The following is an 18815-nucleotide window of genomic DNA, read 5'->3' as shown; positions in this document are numbered from 1 at the left end:
TGTACTCTCCTAAGAAATAGAAAATCAGTGAAATCGAAAACCGAACTACCTTTTCCTTTGTGGAATGTGTAATACGTAAGACGTAGTTAAATGCATTTCTGTGTCTAATGCAGATATTTCTAACTTTGAGTGTGCCTTGGTTGTGGGAGCCCACATGACCTCCTTTCCTAAGCCTTATTTGCCACAAGTTGGTGGTGCTGCCTTGAAAGTCATTACATCATCTTCCAGAGGTAAAATTCTGTGGCTCAGCCCACAAATTGCAAGAGCAAGGAGACTTCATTCATTACCCAGACTGAGTACTGAGCAATTTAAAGACCAGCATCTTCTGGTATCGTCCCAGCCCTCCTGTCTTTAGATACAGAATTGGTTCCTTGTGGCCAATTTCATCTTTGCAAGATGAGAGACTGAGAAAACATCAGTGGATGCAAATGAGGAAAAGAAAAGGCATCTGTCAAGTTAATTAAAGGAAAACATTCCCTTGACCTCTTGGTTTTTTTTTTTTTTTCTGTGCTTTTCATCAAGTTGGGCTATTCTTTCCTCCTTAGAGATCTGCTCTTCCTTTCATGTTGGCCATGAATAGTAGGGCACTCAACACTTAAGGATGGAAGGAACACGCGACTTATTTTAATATCCATTTGGCAGTTTTCCTGTTGTTTTTCCATTTAGGAAACATTTTCTTCCACTTGTGCCCATTATCACAGCTTTGACATTCCTGTCATTAGCAGAATGTCATTTTGCAAGATTCTGAGTTGGGCACAGCCAGCAACAAAACATACTGAACAGAAAGAGGCTGGCTTTTTGCCACCTGACGTTTCCTCACAGAAAAGCACAAAGTGGAGCTCAGATGTGGGCTTTCCATGTGTGTCTGTTTGTGTTCTGACTGTGGAGGCACAGGAATCAGAGACAGTTCACTTGTGAGCAAAGCATTATGCCAAATTGCTGTAAATGCAAAATGCTTTCCAGTTGGAAGGGCGTTATACAGTCATGCTGTTCATTCTGGGTTTGACATAAATTTCTGTCAAGTGTCATAAAAGGAAATCCAGTGGTTACAGAAGTCAACTCCTCCTCCCTTTTTGTGGGTCAGATTGGAGTGGGGCCAGAATCCTCTGAACCAAAAGGGGGAACTGATTGTATGGGTCATGTTTAGCTTTGTGGTTAAATTACCCTACGAGAGTGAAACACGGGCTTCGCTGCTGGCTCACATGGTAAAGAATCTGCCGGCAATGCAGGAGACCAGGGTTTGATCCCTGTCAGAAAGATCTCCTAGAGAAGGGAATAGCTACCCACTCCAGTATGCTTGCCTGGAGAATTCCATGGACAGAGAAGCCTGGCAGGCCCCAGTTTATGGGATAGGAAAGAGTTGGATGCTACTTAGTGACCAGCACTTTCACAGTAAAACATATCCACCAAATTCAGTATTTCTAGATGTAGCGAGTTAAACAGATTCAATGTATATATGGAGACCCTGGAGTGGGTAAAATAATAGTGTATCAGTTCGGCTGCTGCATATATGTTCAAGTAAGATTTGAATATAAGAAAATCTTTCAATCCAGATTTATAGAACTGGTGACCATTTCTTTAAAGCCATAAAGCAGGAGGTACTAGGTACAGAGGAAAGAAGTTAATAGTAAAATTTCATTATAGTATTTCCAGAAAGGAGAATGGAACGTTAGATTTAAGCTGTTGTATTTTCTCTGGTTTGGTGTTGCCACCACTTTCTTAATTTTTTTTTTTTTAATGTCTTTGTATAACACTGGCCAACTGAGAAAAATCCAATGCTATTAAATTCATTAAAAGTGATTTTTGTACTTGGCTTTCTGCTGCTTAGTAAATAAAGTGTATCAAGTTGTGACTTTTATCCATGCTGAATATGAAACATGGAAACTTTTAAAAAATGTGTCATGTACATCCCCCATCCCCACAACACAAGAGGTTTAAAGGAACATTAGTTTGTGTTTTGTTTATTTTTCCTTAACTCTCAAACATGTCTGTAGACTTAACTTTGGTCCCTGACCAAAGCTGTCCTGAGAACAACCAAAGGCTTGTGTGTCAGTCTTACAGCTGTTTGTTTTTATGACCCTTTACCCAGTTATAAAATTGGGGCCACCACCTCTGTCCCTCCCCGTGCTGACTCTCATTGCCTCTTTGACAGCCCAGTCAGAGGTCAGCCCAGCCAGGTGATAGCAGCACAGATTAGACCATAATTTTGAATGACTCCAGACAATGTTTGGCCAGATCAACCTTTGGACTCTTTCGTAGACTCTTTGGAGCAGTCTCCCAAGATACAGCACATGCTCTTCAACTCTTGACCTTACCTTTGCAGCATTTTCTCCACACCTTCATCTCAAGTACAGTCTTTAGTGTGTGCCTTTCATGAGGTTTAAGACATTACACTCCGTGTGACTAATCGAAAGTCCAGAATTCATTTCTTCATTGACTGTTCCAGGCTTTAAGTGACTTTGTTCAAATAGATGACCTGCCCTGGTGTCTTAGGATTCCTGGGGGACATGAGTCTAGGTATGTCCTATAACACATCCTGCAGATACATTCCACTGCAAAAATTAACAGGTATTGAGAGTCTTCTCACTTTAATTATTTTTTACTTCTAGCATTTTCAGCAGTTGGACTTCATGTTGCTACCATAAATCCCACATTATTATCAGCTCCTGCTTGACTTTGACCATTATATTATGCCCCCCTCTGAACTCCACCGATTATCCCATTTTGTTTTATTCAGAGTGACATGTATGTAGATTTTCTCAGTAAGATGTTTCACATCATATAAAGCTGTCAGTTCTTTGTGTTTTCTCAGTTATACATGGCCTTGATCAAACTAGTAGAATTAACTGTAATATCATCTTGGATCAGTGTAGTCTTATAGATTAGACTATGTGTGTCCTCCGAGTTAAATTAGAAACTTCTTAAAGGCAGGAACTATATGTAGTTATTCAAAAATATTTACTGAATCTGTATTCAAATCATTTTTATTTTCTGAGTATCCAAAGAGATTTACTATGTATAAAATACAATCTTTGACCTCAAGGAACTTGTCCCCCATCTCTAGACTGTAAGCTCCAGGTGGAATCCCTGGTTATGTTTACTGAATGAATGAGTGACAGCAGAGTGGATGCTCTGCTTGCCAGGGTCACCGGTGCAACATGGTGTGTGTCAGCCCACCCATCCGTCACATGCTGACATGTGACGTCGGAGCTCACCATGTCAGCCACATAGAGTTAGCTGTGTTCATGTATCTTGCTTTGCAGTAGCCACAAAATGGAATAATTAAGACGAAATAGGTTTAAAATGTTTGTGTCAGGCAGATCACTGAATTTAAGGGGTTGTTTAGGGAAGACCTATGAAATGGAGGGACAGTTTGCCCTCCTGAGTATACACTCTAAAATCCTGAGCTGATGGAGGTTTTATCTCACACTTTAGATAGCGGCATATTTTTGTTTGTACATCTCTGCCAGATTCTGCCTAAGAATACAGTTATCTGTGAATCAGTCTTAGCTCTTCTTTTACACTTTAAACACTTTGAGAGTTTTTCTTCATTTTCTTATTTCCCATAGTACTTGGTACATAGGAATAGACATTCCATAAATGTTTATTGCATTGAATAGCATCTTGCCAATATCTATATATTCAGCCATCTCGCTTCTCCTACAAAGATGGAAAGTTGAGCTAGATCTCACCAAGGGCTTATCTTAATGGATTAGATATATTTCTAAGAAGTACTGTATATAGTAACGTATATATATATACACACACACATGTACATATACATACTCCTCTTGAATTTCCTAAGAATTTTTGAAAGCTTCAAGATCTATACCTTCCTCTGGGTATGTAATTAGCCTAAATTTTTTGCTCCTACCTGAAAACTGTATGAGCAGTCATTCATTTCCATGATAATTAATGTCTTTAAAAAGGAGTTTTTCTACTAATGGAAAAGTTAAGTTCAAGTATCAAGCTGATAACATCAGTACTAAGTGTTCATAATAATATACCCCAGAAAATGATAAACTAGGTTATTACACTGATGCCAGTATGCAGAGGCCTGACACTATCTGCTCAGCCATCAGCACAGTGCTGGCTACCTGCTCTTTCTCCAGCATTTCGGAGGCTGTATGAAAGAGTATGGCTCACTCTCATACTTGCATTGAACCTTGGAGGTGATTTTTGGCATGACTTTTTAAAACGAAGTGCTGTATGTTAGAGTCAAGGCATGGAGATGAGAAGGTACTTCTACCCCTGCTCACCTGCTTTCTCGCTGGTCTCCCTCCCTCCTCCTCTGGTTAGAATGATTCTCTGAAAACAAAGATCAGCTGGTGTGCAAAACCTTCTGACAGCTTCCCTTTTCGCCCAGAGTAAAACCCGTCTCAGTCGTGTGGCCTGCGAGCTGCCACAGTGGGCTGCATCCTCTGTCCATTGGCCTCTTTGCTGCTCGTCTCTGAGCAGCTCTGCTCCTCCTCTCTGGCCTGCTAGCTGCTCCTGGAGCCCTGCTGCCTCGGGGCCTTTGCTCTCACTGAATGCTCACTCCCTCATCCTTCTGGTCTTCCTCGAATACCACCTTCCCAGTGCAGCTTTTCCTAACCCCCTGTTTGAAACTGTGATTCCCACGTCCACTGCCGTGTCCTACAGTCTGCATCATTCTTCTCCACCGCCATCTCTCGTACTACAAATACCATCACCGTCTCCAATCCTATTCTGCTAATTTATTGTGTTTATAATCTTCCTCCTCTAGAATGCAGGTCTCTAGAGGACAGCAGTGATATTTGTTTGTTTAGAAGAGATGTTGTTCAGTCGCCAAGTCTTGCCGACTCTTTGTGACCCCGTAAACTGCAGCATGCCAGGCTTCCCTGTGCTTCCCTGTCTCCCAGAGTTTTCCTAAAACTCATGTTCCTCGAGTTGGTGATGCCATCCAACCATCTCATCCTCTCATCACCCCCTTCTTTTCCTGCCCTCAATCTTTCCCAGCATCAGGGTCTTTTCCAGTGAGTTGGCCCTTTGCATCAGGTGGCCAGAGTATTGGAGCTTCAGCTTCAGCATCAGTCCTTCCAGTGAATATTCAGGGTTGATTTCTTTTAGGATTGACTGGTTTGATTTCCTTGCTGTCCAAGAGACTCTCAAGAGTCTTCTCCAACACCATAGTTCAAAAGCATCAATTCTGTAGCGCTCAGCCTTCTTTATGGTCCAACTCTCACATCCATACATGACTACTGGATAAAAACCATAAAAACCATAGACTAGACAGACCTTTGTTGGAAAAGTATCTCTGCTTTTTAATATGCTGTCTAGGTTTGTCATAGCTTTTCTTCCAAGGAGAGCAAACGTCTTTTAATTTTGTGTTTGCAATCACCATCTGCAGTGATTTTGGAGCCCAAAATAGTTTAGAATAGTACCTAGCATGTATTAGGGACTCAAAAAGTAATTTGTTGGATGAATTCATGGAAGCTTGGTTGGAGCCCTAATTTCACAGGGCATAGGGAAGATGTTAACAGTGTCTTAACTTTACCTCAGGCTTCCCTGGTAGTTTAGCTGTTAAAGAATCCGCCTGCAATGCAGGAGACCTTGGTTTGATCCCTGGGTTGGGAAGATCCCCTGGAGAAGGGATAGGCTACCCACTCCAGTATTCTTGGGCTTCCTTGGTAGCTCAGATTGTAAAGTTTCTACCTGCAATGCAGGAAACCCAGGTTCAGTCCCTGGGTTGGGAAGATCCCCTGGAGAAGGGAATGGCTACCCACTCCAGTATTCTTTCCTGGAGAATTCCATGGACAGAGGAACCTGGCAGGCTACAGTCCATGGGGTCACAAAGAGTTAGACATGACTGAGTGACTTTCACTTAACTTTACCTAAATAACAGAGTCTATCACAGAGTCAGGAGTATTAATGCTTTGTTCCCTGTTGCCTTCTCAGGGGGACTAGAGCTTATCCAGCTGGCTGCCAGCTATGGCCTTGTTGTGCTGTCCAGGAAAAGGGGCAGAGCTGTAGACTTGAATCAGCCCAGGGGAAGGGCAGATTGATCTACATATGAGAGACAAAAAGTCATTTCTGGTGAAGACAATAGTATGAAGGCAGACATGGAGAGAAGGGCATGGCAGCATCTGAAGGAATTAAGGATATGAGAGAGAGGTGTCCAAGGGAAATTGTAGGAAGATTTCCTTTCTGTTGCGTGTATGATTTTTCTTTCAAATTTAGTCTCACAGATACTTTTCAAGGCTTTTTTGCAATCAGATTTGCAAATACAGAGAGGCCTAGATACTTAATGTTGCACAAAGAAAAAAAGCTATGTCCATGATATATATAATTTTAGTGCACTTCAGTTCAGTCTCTGAGTTGTGTCCGACTATTTGCGACCCCATGAATCGCAGCACGCCAGGCCTCCCTGTCCATCACCAACTCCCGGAGTTCGCTCATACTCACATCCATTGAGTCAATGATGCCATCCAGCCATCTCATCCTCTGTCGTCCCCTTCTCCTCCTGCCCCCAATCCCTCCCAGCATCAGAGTCTTTTCCAATGAGTCAATTCTTTGCATGAGGTGGCCAAAGTACTGGAGTTTCAGCTTTAGCATCATTCCTTCCAAAGAACTCCCAGGACTGATCTCCTTTAGAATGGACTGGTTGGAATCTCTTTGCAGTCCAAGGGACTCTCAAGAGTCTTCTCCAACACCACAGTTCAAAAGCATCAGTTCTTCAGCGCTCAGCTTTCTTCACAGTCCAACTCTCACATCCATACATGACCACTGGAAAAACCATAGCCTTGACTAGACGGACCTTTGTTGGCAAAGTAATGTCTCTGGTTTTGAATATGCTATCTAGGTTGGTCATAACTTTCCTTCCAAAGAGTAAGCGTCTTTTAATTTCATGGCTGCAATCACCATCTGCAGTGATTTTGGAGCCCAGAAAAACAAGGTCTGACAATGTTTCCACTGTTTCCCCATCTATTTGCCATGAAGTGATGGGACCAGATGCCATGATCTTAGTTTTCTGAATGTTGAGCTTTAAGCCAACTTTTTCACTCTCCTCTTTCACTTTCATCAAGAGGCTTTGTAGTTCCTCTTCACTTTCTGCCATAAGGGGGGTGTCATCTGCATATCTGAGGTTATTGACATTTCTCCCAGCAATCTTAAGAATCTTAAAATCTGCTTCAAATGAATAAAAAAAGCATGAATTAAACCCATCTTTATGTTGCTGTAAAATCTTGAAAATATTATGTTGAGTGAAAAAATTAAGTTATAGAATATCTATAATATATAGTTTGTGCTAAAGTACCGTTTATCCAAAAAGTCAGAAATGTGACGGTCATACAAATATAAAATAAATGTGTTGAGGATTTCATTTGCTTATTAATGAAGACAACAGTAAGAGATCTTGAAAACCATATATATATATGTGAATAAATATGTTAAATATATGTATGACATTATATATATATTTAATAAAAATGATGAAATTAAATTTGACAGCAAATATAAAACTAGCTAATATTTTGTAAGACAATGAAATTAAATGTTTGAAGTTACTTTTTTTATGAATGGATATTAACTGTATTTGTACTAGACAAAGTTCATTTATGTGTAGTAAATGAATTTACTAGATATTTTATGGTCTAGTAATGTGAACAAGAATCACTTGTGTTACTGCTCATTTTCTCTGACTGAACTCCAACCCCTACAGTGTTTTAAGGTAGCCTAGTCACTAGAAGGAAATGGCACCCCACTCCAGTGTTCTTGCTTGGAGAGTCCCAGGAATGGGGGAGCCTGATGGCCTGCCGTCTATGGGGTCGCACAGAGTCGGACACGACTGAAGCGACTTAGCAGCAGCAGCAGCAGTCACTAGAAAGACAGTGAAAGGTATACACCTGAGAGAACCAGATAATCTCTTGGGGGTTCATTGCACAAAGCCCTCCTGGCTACTGAAAGGAAAGCCATTCATCTCTTTTGCACAATTCCAAGTCTTGGTCAGTTTTTCCTGATGCATGGCACCAGTACTGAAAATACAGACACATACACAATTGTTGTTATGCTAAGTCACTTCAGTCATGTCCGACTCTGTGCGACCCCATAGACGGCAGCCCACCAGGCTCCGCCGTCCCTGGGATTCTCCAGGCAAGAACACTGGAGTGGGTTGCCATTTCCTTCTCCAATACATGAAAGTGAAAAGTGAAAGTGAAGTCTCTCAGTCGTGTCTGACTCTTAGCGACCCCATGGATTGCAGCCTACCAGGCTCCTCCGTCCGTGGGATTTTCCAAGCAAGAGTACTGGAGTGGGGTGCCATTGCCTTGGGTATTTGTATATGTATATGAGTATATCAAGAATGGATGGGAAAGCTACCAGCCACAATTCTTTTAGAATTGCCTGGTTGGGGAGTGGAAAATGTTTGTTCGTTTGGATGTTTTGGATGGCAAAATGTACATTTCCTTCTATATCTTTAGTATATATACATGTAACATTTACTAAATCCTAGGAATAAATATCACAAAATGATAGCATTGATATTCCAGGTGGTAGGAAGTGTTTGGTTATTTTTTTTTGTATTTTTGATACTTTTAAAATTTCATAAACCAAACAAAAATAGGTAATGACGCCTCTGATCTGGTCCAGCCCCTTCATTGTAAAGATGAGGAAACGGAAGCTTGCCTGTTTTATAACATGTTTTCAGCAGTGGCACATTAACTGGATAATTTCTGCCCTCTGATCACACCCAGTTTTCCTCTGCTTCTGCCTTCCTCTTTGTTTAAAGAGTATTCGGTGTCAGATTCTATTAAGGTATCAGAATATAGTTAACAGATGTTCACGTTCAGTACAGCTTTGGTCTATAATTGGCCTCCTGTACAAATTTATCAAATTTCCCATCGAGATGAATTAATAAATTATAGCCTAGCTGTTCTGAATTCCTGGGGCCCTTCCGTCTCCTGCCCCACAGCCGTGGTCAGTCCTCTGTCTTACTGAGTGGTGACCTCTCATGTCAGCGGCGACCGTTGGAAATGACTGCCTGTTGGGGTTTCGCTTCCTCAGCTTGTCTCGCCGCCATTAGACACAATCAGCATTCATGTCCCCAGATGATTGTAATTCAAAATTAAGCATCATTTCAGCCACTCAGAGCTGTTGCAGAAGGCCACAGCCTGGTGGGCCTCACAGCTTTTACAGCCCTGTCAGAGGATAATTAACTGGTCCATCTGCCAGGAGAGATGTGACAGATTGAGGTGTGAGACGTGTACAGGTCCCTCCAAAGCCTTCATAGGGAGCTCTGAGCAGGACAGTCTAGGCAGCAACAGAATATGGGTCCTCTGGACCAAAAGTCCATCAGCGCTTTCCCCTTCCGTCAGGTGGTAGCTCACGGTTCTTTGTCCCTCACTCTGAGTTAGGCCTGACTTACACAACAGAATACATGGTTTTGTCTCTCCATGTTCCTGACAAATGAAGGCGCTGTTGGTAGGCACGGGAGGATTGAGGAGCTCCTTGTGAAACTGCCCTGGTGAGCTCAGGGAGCACCCTGTGTGATCCGCAGGTCACCTGCTTTAGCCAAAACACCGTGCTGACAAAGGAAATACTTCCCGGTGGTGGCCTCCCGTCACGCTCAAGAGTCTCCACCTGGGTGCTCGTCCAGCTGTGACAGTCTTCTCACAGAGCTTGTGTCCCCACCCGACTTGCCTCCCAGCCCGCAGGGGCTAGACGGTCCTGCTCACTTGGAAATACAGTCATCACCTTTCCACCTTCCGTTCTTCTCAGATCCCAGGTTCCTGGTCAGCAGTGATTGTAGCTTGGGCGTGCGTGTGTGTGTGTGTGTGTGTGTGTGTGTGTGTGTTGTCTGTCAGTAGGCGGGTCTTTCCAGGGAGGAACCAGAGGAATGAGGAATAAGGAAGGCTCACTTGGCACCATCAGCCTCTGTTGTAGTCCACTGTTTACCTTTCCTGTTGTCTCAAGTTGTATAGGGTTGTCTTCTCGGGCTACATTCAGATTTTGCAAGTAAAGAATCTGTGCCATTGTGTCACCTTGCCAGATGAGAGGGCAAACTGAGCATGTTGTCCATAGGCCATGCCCCATGCCTGGTTTTCAGCTGGGCATCCTGAGGAGAAGCAGGCACTCTGTGGGCATTGGCTGTTCCTGGGTTTGGCATTAAGAACCAAGCACCGTCAGGGTGGATGACTTCCATTTCTTCTTAAAGAATGAAATACAGAGATTGTATTTGGGGAATGGATGGCTGGAACTTGAATTCATAATGGTTCTTTAGTTTCACTTTTGCAATCAAATACCTTTAAGATTCCTAAGTCTGAACTGGACTTTACAAGCTCAAGCGGTTAGAGGAAGGTAAATTTTCAGTTAAGATATTCCTGCTGCAGTAGGAATGATGTTCCTATTGTACCTGGTAGGATGGCACCTATTTTTCCCACCTTGACAGGGCTTGAGAAAAAGCAAGGGTGGTTCAACTTGGTTGTGCTGCTGAAAGGAAAGGGACCTTGATTTGGCTCAAGTGGCGATGTCTCCACTGCTTCATCACTTTATGGGTTAGATGAGCATGATGTGGTCACCAGCTCCAGGGCAGCCTGCCTCACACTGCTAGCCATGAGCTCCTCCCTTTCATCAGGAAAAGAGTGTGATGCCTGGATAAGTAAATAATGACAACAGAGATCAGTTCAGCATTTTGCACCAGTGTCATTATTAACGCGGGTAGTGCCAGGTGCTGTGGCAATCTAGGTAGTCAATATTCAGGTCCGTCCACTAGGCGTGCTCTTGTTTTGGGGTTAAAGGCAGATTTTAATTCATTTATTTTGAATCAGGTGCTTAGAATAATAAGTGACTCTCAGAGAGATACCAGAAGTAGGTGACAATGAGATTGGATGACCACCCTCCTCTCCAGCTTTGAAAAGTTAGGTACAGAATACCTCAACAGGGTCCAGTATTTTTAAAGTATATACACACACCCACACTTAATATATGGAGAAGGAAATGGCAGCCCACTCCAGTATTCTTGCCTGGAGAATCCCATGGACAGAGGAGCCTGTAGGAGACTACAGTCTGTGGGGGTCACAAGAGTCGGACATGACTAAACAACCACCACCACACATACACTTAATATATACCTATATTTGAGATATAGGCCTGGGTTAGATTCCTGGGTCAGAAAGATCTCCTGGAGAAGGGAATGGCAACCCACTCCATTATCTTTGCCTGGAAAATTCCATGGGCAGAGAAACCTGGTGGGCTACAGTCCATGGGATCTCAAAGAGTCAGACATGACTGAGCGACTAATACTTTCATATATATGTGTGTGTGTGTGTGTGTGTGTGTGTATAATCTCAAGATCTAGGTGCTTTAAGGTTAAATATAATATAAAATATGCCTCTTTACCCTTAAAAATATTAGCAACAAATAAGTTCATTTGAGAGGCCAAGACCCTATTTTGTGAGTGTAGAGATGTGTGTACATATCTAAATTTCTGCTTTGACCTGTATCTTGTAAAGTCTAGTTTTGCCATGCTGAGGAACTTTTCATGTTTAAAAGCTTCATGTTTGATTTTGAGAGGTTCAAAAATTTTACTTCTCTCTCTAGCTTCATGCTAAAGATCAATATAGAGGTTAGAGAAGACAACCTTAGTTTTGATTGTTCATCACATTAGTCAATAAGATATGCCTCAACTATTTAAGGATTTGTGTAACACAAATTCTGAGGCAACTTGTTTTTAACTTCCTCTAACTTGCTCTTGTGTTATTAGGTAAAGAATCCTATTTTTCTTCATCCTTAATTACATTCACAATCATCAATTTGTAAAGATTACAAATCTTTTTAGACAATGGGCAAACGTGGGATGAATGTAATATAAACGTTGTTCTTGTTTTTATATTTTATGTTGTTACATTGACCACACAAGTGGATTGTTGCTATTGTTCAGTCGTTAAATTATGTCTGACTCTTTGCAACCCCAAGGAGTGTAGCACACCAGGCTCCTCTGCCTTCCACTATCTCCGAGAGTTTGCTCAAATTCATATCCACTGAGTCAGTGACGCTATCTAACCATTTCATCCTCTACCGCCTCCTTCTCATTTGCCTCCAGTCTTTCCCAGCACCAGGGTCTTTTCCAGTGAGTCAGGTCTTCGCATCAAATGATCAAAGTACGCTTCAGCTTCAGCATCAGTCCTTCCAATGAATATTCAGGGTTGATTTCCCTTAGTATTGACTGGTTTGAGGAGAAACCAGTAGATGGCATCATTTTAGTCAGACATTTCTTTTTGAGATTTTTTTTTTGAAATCACATTTTTGAAATCAGTACTTTTTCAATATCCATTTATTCTGGTAGACTTTAAATAACTGATATAATTGTGGGAATTTTTGTTTGTGTTCTTCCTTGTTTTAGATACAAATTGTTGGCTACTTTCTTGCTGTGGTACTGGACTAGTTATACCCTATATATGTCTTAGGAAAATTTAATTAAAATATTTTTAAGAAATATCATTTTCTAAATTTTAAGTCAGCATACTTCACTAATATCCCTATGTAAGTATTCACTAGATTACTGTTTCTGTTGATATATCGATATCAGTAGATATCAATTGATAGATATTTCTTATTCATTTAATTTATATGTGTATAAATTAATAATTGAATGTCAATAGAAAATTTACATAAATGATTTAGATAAAATACTAGATGTAAAAAATACTACATATCCATTTTTGTGCCTGTGTTTTAGCCAGTTTGCTCAAATTAGCAAATGACTTTGGTGAGAGTTCCAGGATATAGATCTGTTGTTTATAATTTCTTTTATTAACATCAGCAAGTTGGTATATTTAATATTCCTATATTAACATGAAAGATATTAATTTGAATTAACATAAAATACAGTGTATAAAATATTTCTTTAAAAAAGAAGCACATGATTTGACTTGATTATGAATTTATTAATAGGTCAAATAATGATTCTTGATAGATGAGTTGATAATACCACATTCCACCTTCATAATTAAGTATCAAGGGTCCATTCTTATGCAACAACTTCTTTAAGGCTGAGTAAACATGATCTTTATTAAACACATAGATAATGCTAAGGGCTGTTGATTGCTCCAGTAAGGAAAGTAAAATGATGTAGCCTGACCTTAAGAAATTATAAATATGAGAATGTTGACAAATGATAATAGGTAGCAAACATCTAAAACAGAGGATTGGTTCCCCAAGTCAATATTATGGAAAGAAATTTGGTTTGGTTTTGAAATGTGTTATTCAAAAGTATTTAGAAATGTTCCTTTCATATATTTTATACAAACTCTCAAATATGTCCACCATATGTTACTTAAAAGTAGGTGAAAATTCCTGTTTAAAGAGTACTGTAACAGAGATATATTCTGAATTAAGAAGAAATTACAATAAATCTGTAATGGTGGTTAAGGGCAGCTCTAGTGTAGGAGGATGGAATTACAGTGAACCTTATAAGTGAATTCAATGAGGTAACCTGCTGGTTTTTATTATCCTTTTCTAACCATGGTTATGATGTAGCAGTCTGTGCTGCAGAAAAGCAAAGGAAAGTGAGATAATATCCACTTCATCATCAACCATTGTGTTATGCTTTAAGGCTTGTGAAAGCTTGGAGTCAAATTAACCATTTTATAACTTTCTAGTAGCAGAAACAGGAAAAAAATAGTTGCCCTGTAGTTGTTGCCCTGTGCATATATGTAGCAATTTATTTCTACTCACTGGGTACCAGGATAAAAAGCAGTAGGTAATGTGCCTATGAGAAAAGGGCTTCATTGTTATTTTAATACAAACTGGAATCTGTTATTATGATTTCAAAAATATGTTAATAAGGAATTTGAGTGCGATATGAAGATGAAAAATGAATGAGTAGTGAAATATTGTACATGTATCTTAGGCATCAGCTGTTTTATTGACAAAAGGCACAAGTATGAAATTTGTCTAAATAATTAGATTTTTAATTAGTGGCTCATTGTAAGATTAATGTCACTGCGCTTCATTGCATGTAATTTTGTATTAGAAATTTCATGTCAACAAAGATGCTACCTGTGGTTTGCTGATTTGAATCCTTATCACTTGTGTGTATGGCATGTTACCTATGTGCAGTCAAGAGCCAAAAGAAGGCATTTGATTATAATTTCACTAGTGGTGAAGAATATTGATTGTGTTATATATGATATGAATATATTATGTTTTCTACTATTCAGGAAACAACCACCTTTCAAATATTAGTGACTGTATATTGCAAAAATTTTAGAAGTAACATGAACAGATAGATTGTTCAGTCTAAGCTATGTCTACTTTGAATGTACTTGAACACTATGGATGCTAGGTTCTCTTGTTTTTTTAAACCATTTTTCCTTTCCTTTTGACAGTTGCCGAACCAGCAACCGGAAAAGCTTGATAGGCAATGGACCATCCCCAGCATTGCCTCGGCCCCACTCACCTCTTTCTGCTCATGCAGGTAATAAATTACTTTGAGTTCTGTTTTACTTATTCTTGTAGATTTTTTTTTTCTTGCTAGTTTTTAAAAGCTGGGCATTTTGAAATTTAGATGTGTCTCCACACCTTATAATCTTGGTTTCTCTATTGCTTTATCCCTAAGTCGTTCTTTTTGAGAACTCAGTCCATCCTCTCTTTGAGCACGTGAACTCTGAAAGCCAGAATTCCTTTTTATTCCTCACGAGGTCTTATTTCAGTTGTTGTTGTTTTTTTCCATGTCTGAATTTGTGATGATGCAAGTCATGCTTCTATGTTAGGATTTCCTTTTGGACATATAACCATGATAATTCACATGCAGTGGATTAGTGTTAAGAACTGTAGAAAAAAAAAATAGTTTTCTTTCTCCCCGCCTAGCTTCTCCACTGGGAACCCCGGTAACCAGAGACGAATTACAAAAGAAAAGCATATATTTTATGGAGCATTCATAAGGAAATGAAAATCCAAAGAAACAGTTGAATTAGATTGTTTTTACAGTTTTGATCAAGAATGGGGAGTCATGCAAATATGTATAGCACAAAGGTGGCCTAATCTTAGTAAGCTGGGGAAAACTCATCAAGACATGTTCGTTCAGATTCTTCTATGTCCCTTGTCTTCAGAGATAAGAAGGCTCCTTTCCTCCAGGTGTGGAGAGTGTACCTCTCACATGAAGGTTTTATGACCTGCTTATGGGGCAAGACAGAAAGCCCTTCCTCTATACGTTATTCCTCATATCTCTTCACCTTAAAATATTCAGTGTGTCAGTGTTCCATATTTTGGGGTCTCAAGTCTTAAAGTGTGTCAGAACTATTCAGCATTTTTCTCCCTAAAATTGAACTTACCTGTTATATACATTAGTTATCACAAACAATGATGCTCTGAGTCTAGAACATGTCTCTTATATGTGGGCAAGAGTTTAAAGTCTTACCTTCCAGTGGTATATAAAACTTACCTTTACATCTAGACCCATTGCAGGCGCAAAGAAGATCCAAAAGATGAGACTTTTGGCCTCAAGAGCTAATTAGAAGCACGGTAGAGCCACATTACAAAAACTATCCAATAAAGACTGCTTTTTATTTTTTAAAAAATTCTGTCCAAGGTGGTACAAAAGGGTTAATTCCAAGCAGGAGAGTTTGGGAGCTATTGAAAGAGCCACTTGCACATGATGTTGAACAGTGAGCAAGACTTGGGGAATTCTAGTGTGTGGTTAGAGTGTGGGATGTATGTGCTTGATTGTATGGGAATGTAAAGGTGAAAAGAGATATGAGAATCAAAAAAGGGGAATGAATTTTGACTTGGAGTGCCTTTCAGAGATTTTGTGGAGGATCTGTAGGAAGGTGTACTCAAGATTATGGAGGATGTTGGGTTAAAAGGATAAGTGATTAAGCCCTACCTCTGATATACTCTTATGGAAACTCTCACATATAGGTTTTCAGACAGTGTTGATTTTATATTTAAACTAGGGTATGATTGCCCCCTAGAAAGCAGTCCTTTTGCTCAGTGGGGATCTCCAGTTGAGAGTGGAAGTTATCTAAACATGTTTGGGGATGAAACAGGAGAGAGAAAGAGGCAGGTAGATGGCCCTTTGGAATTAAGTTTTATTTTCCTCATACATAACAGATGGTAAAGTTAAAAAAGCAAAAGATAAGTTCATAAAATTATGATACTGTGTGCAGTAAAACTACTCATGTCCAGAAATACTGCTGCTGCTAAGTCACTTCAGTCGTGTCCGACTCTGTGCGACCCCAGAGACGGCAGCCCACCCGTCCCTGGGATTCTCCAGGCAAGAACACTACTCCTAGACAAAACTTTATAGAAATTCCTACATATATATGCAAGAAGACATGTTCTAGACTACTCATAGAAATGTTACTTGTCGTAGCTAAACATTTAAAGGAATGCAACCCAAATGTCTGTCAGTTAGAAAATGGGTAAATGAACTGGGGCATAGTTATCCACAAAGCATTGTATACATAGTAAACAAATGAACCAGCACTCAAAGACGGTGTTGGGCATAAAAGCTAGTTGTGAAAGAATCATACTTAAACCCTACCTATAACGTTACCATGATGCTACATGCAATGTTTTCTTTAGAGATACACACGTGCACACACACACACACACATAAATGTGTATCTGTGTATATACATTTGTGGGCTTCCCAGGTGGCTCAGTGGTAAAGAGTCTGACTGCCAGTGCAGGAGACCTGGGTTCAATCCCTGGGTCAGAAAGATCCCCTGCAGAAGGAAATGGCAACCTACTCCAGTATTCTTACCTGGGAAATCCCATGGACAGAGGAGCCTGGCGGGCTACAGTCCATGGGGTCACAAAGAGTTGGACATGACTTAGCGACTAAACAACAACAGCAACAAATACACATTTGTAATAAGAGTCTAAAGGAAAATACAGTCGTCTGAAAGACCCATTTTGTGGTAGCAGTTACATTTGAGAAGGTGTGAGGAGGTGTAATTGTGGAGAGGAGTAAGCAGTTGCTAATATGTTTCCAAAGCTGAATGGTGAGTACACAACTATTTATATTGTTACTTTTATACTTTGGAGATTTATATTGTATTATTGTCATTTTAGTGAAAGCTGACCAGAGGGTCAAGCAAGATCAAATACTTTACTTAAGGGCTGAAACGATCCCTTTGTTTTATCTTTTTTATTCCTCTATCAGAGTGCCACCAGTATATACTAGGTTCTAAGTACATGATAAATTTTATTTCTTTTATATAGTTCAGCTATGATTTAAAACATTTAGTCCTGCTTCTCTTTGTAGTGTTCTGTATTGATTGCATGATACTGTTGTGCCCATTGATTAGGCTTTTATTGCCATGATTCTCTTCAGTTCTGATATTGAGATTAAAGAATATGCAGTAAGACTTTAATGATCCTTTTAATTATTTTTCTTTTCTGTATGGAGAATTCTTTCCCCTTCAAAGCATAGTTTTGTATTTAATCAGAGGAATAATGGGCAAAGACAATCCTGTTTTTCAGGTTCCAAGAGACTTTTTCTTTATGTTACAGAGGCAACAGGTTGTTATTCACTCAGAAACTGTAGAGAAATCTCAGACTTTTTGTGAGAAATGGCATTTATCACAGTCTGGTAGGTTCCTATTTCTCTATAAAAAAGAAGAAAAGGTAGATTAAGCAGAGGACCCATCCTCTCATCTTGATAGCGTGAAATGCCTTCTTACTCGCTGTGCTTCTCACCTCTTCCTGTTGCTACATTCCCTCCTATGTATGGTCCGCAGACACCAGGGGACACTTCCTGGATGTCCCCGTGAAAAACGAGAAATAAAAGTAAGTGCCACTCTCAGTGCTTAGTCACCCAGTAGGTACACTTTCTATTTTTCTGAGATGAGCATTATGTGTCAGGCCATTCATCACTGACACAGGGATTTATGCCTGTCAAATGAATCGGTAGAAATGAAAACATTAATTTATTTGTGTAGATGTGTCAGTAATGCATGAGAAGGTGATGGCACCCCACTCCAGTACTCTTTCCTGGAAAATCGCATGGACGGAGGAGCCTGGAGGGCTGCAGTCCATGGGGTCGCAAAGAGTCGGACACGACTGAGTGACTTCACTTTCACTTTTCACTTTCATGTATTGGAGAAGGAAATGGCAACCCACTCCAGTGTTCTTGCCTGGAGAATCCCAGGGACGGGGGAGCCTGGTGGGCTGCCGTCTATGGGGTCGCACAGAGTCAGACTCGACTGAAGTGACTTACAAGCAGCGGTAGCAGTCAGTAATGCCCTGAGGAAGAAGAGATACTGGCATTGTGTTCTGGAGCTTATCTCTGCAGACAAAATAGTGTTTGTTGACAGATAGGGATTCCTAAAAGAACTATGATCAGGACAGTCCCATTAAAAGAAAAAAGAAAGGTAAAAATCACAAGTTTCCAATGCTAAGTGTGAAATTTAATGCAGAAGCCTCAAAGGAAAAGGCTAGTATGTCTCTCCCGAATTGAAAAGTTTTGTATAACAAACAAAATCAAAAGAAAACAAAGTGTGAAAAATATTTTTAAGCCCGTAACTGAGAGACATCTGATTGCCTTAATATACGAAGAGCTTGTGTAAATTGATATGGAAGTGTTGAATGTACCAGGAGAAAAGTGATCAAAAGATGTAAAAAGGTATGTCACAGGAAAAAAAATTAAATTGGCCAACAAAAATGTGTGAAATGATGATTCATTTCTATTATAAGAGAAATATGAACCAGAATAATGAGACTGTATTGTTCACCTAGCATACTGTCAAAAATTTCCTAACACTGATAGAATTCGATGATAGCAAGGTTGTGGAGAAGCAGCCGCTCTCATCTCACTTAGGTGTTGATGTGAAGGCACAGCACTTTTAGTTAGATTG

At 40.1% G+C, this 18815-nt stretch overlaps 1 protein-coding gene across 11 annotated transcripts in view; it reads left to right on the top strand.

Moving 5' to 3' along the window:
* Positions 1-18815, top strand: part of MAST4 (microtubule associated serine/threonine kinase family member 4) — a 619741-nt gene that overhangs the window by 482171 nt on the left and 118755 nt on the right. For all 11 annotated transcript variants that reach the window (XM_027519962.1, XM_027519961.1, XM_027519964.1 and 8 more), the window contains one exon: positions 14343-14431. In XM_027519962.1, coding sequence (XP_027375763.1) covers positions 14343-14431 — 89 coding nt within the window. The remainder of the gene's footprint in view (positions 1-14342; positions 14432-18815) is intronic.

Source organism: Bos indicus x Bos taurus, chromosome 20 (genome assembly GCF_003369695.1).
Source record: "Bos indicus x Bos taurus breed Angus x Brahman F1 hybrid chromosome 20, Bos_hybrid_MaternalHap_v2.0, whole genome shotgun sequence".
In the NCBI taxonomy this organism is placed as follows: Eukaryota; Metazoa; Chordata; class Mammalia; order Artiodactyla; family Bovidae; genus Bos; species Bos indicus x Bos taurus.
The sequence above is the reverse complement of the archived record's forward strand: the minus strand, read 5'-3'. Positions and strand labels throughout refer to the sequence as shown.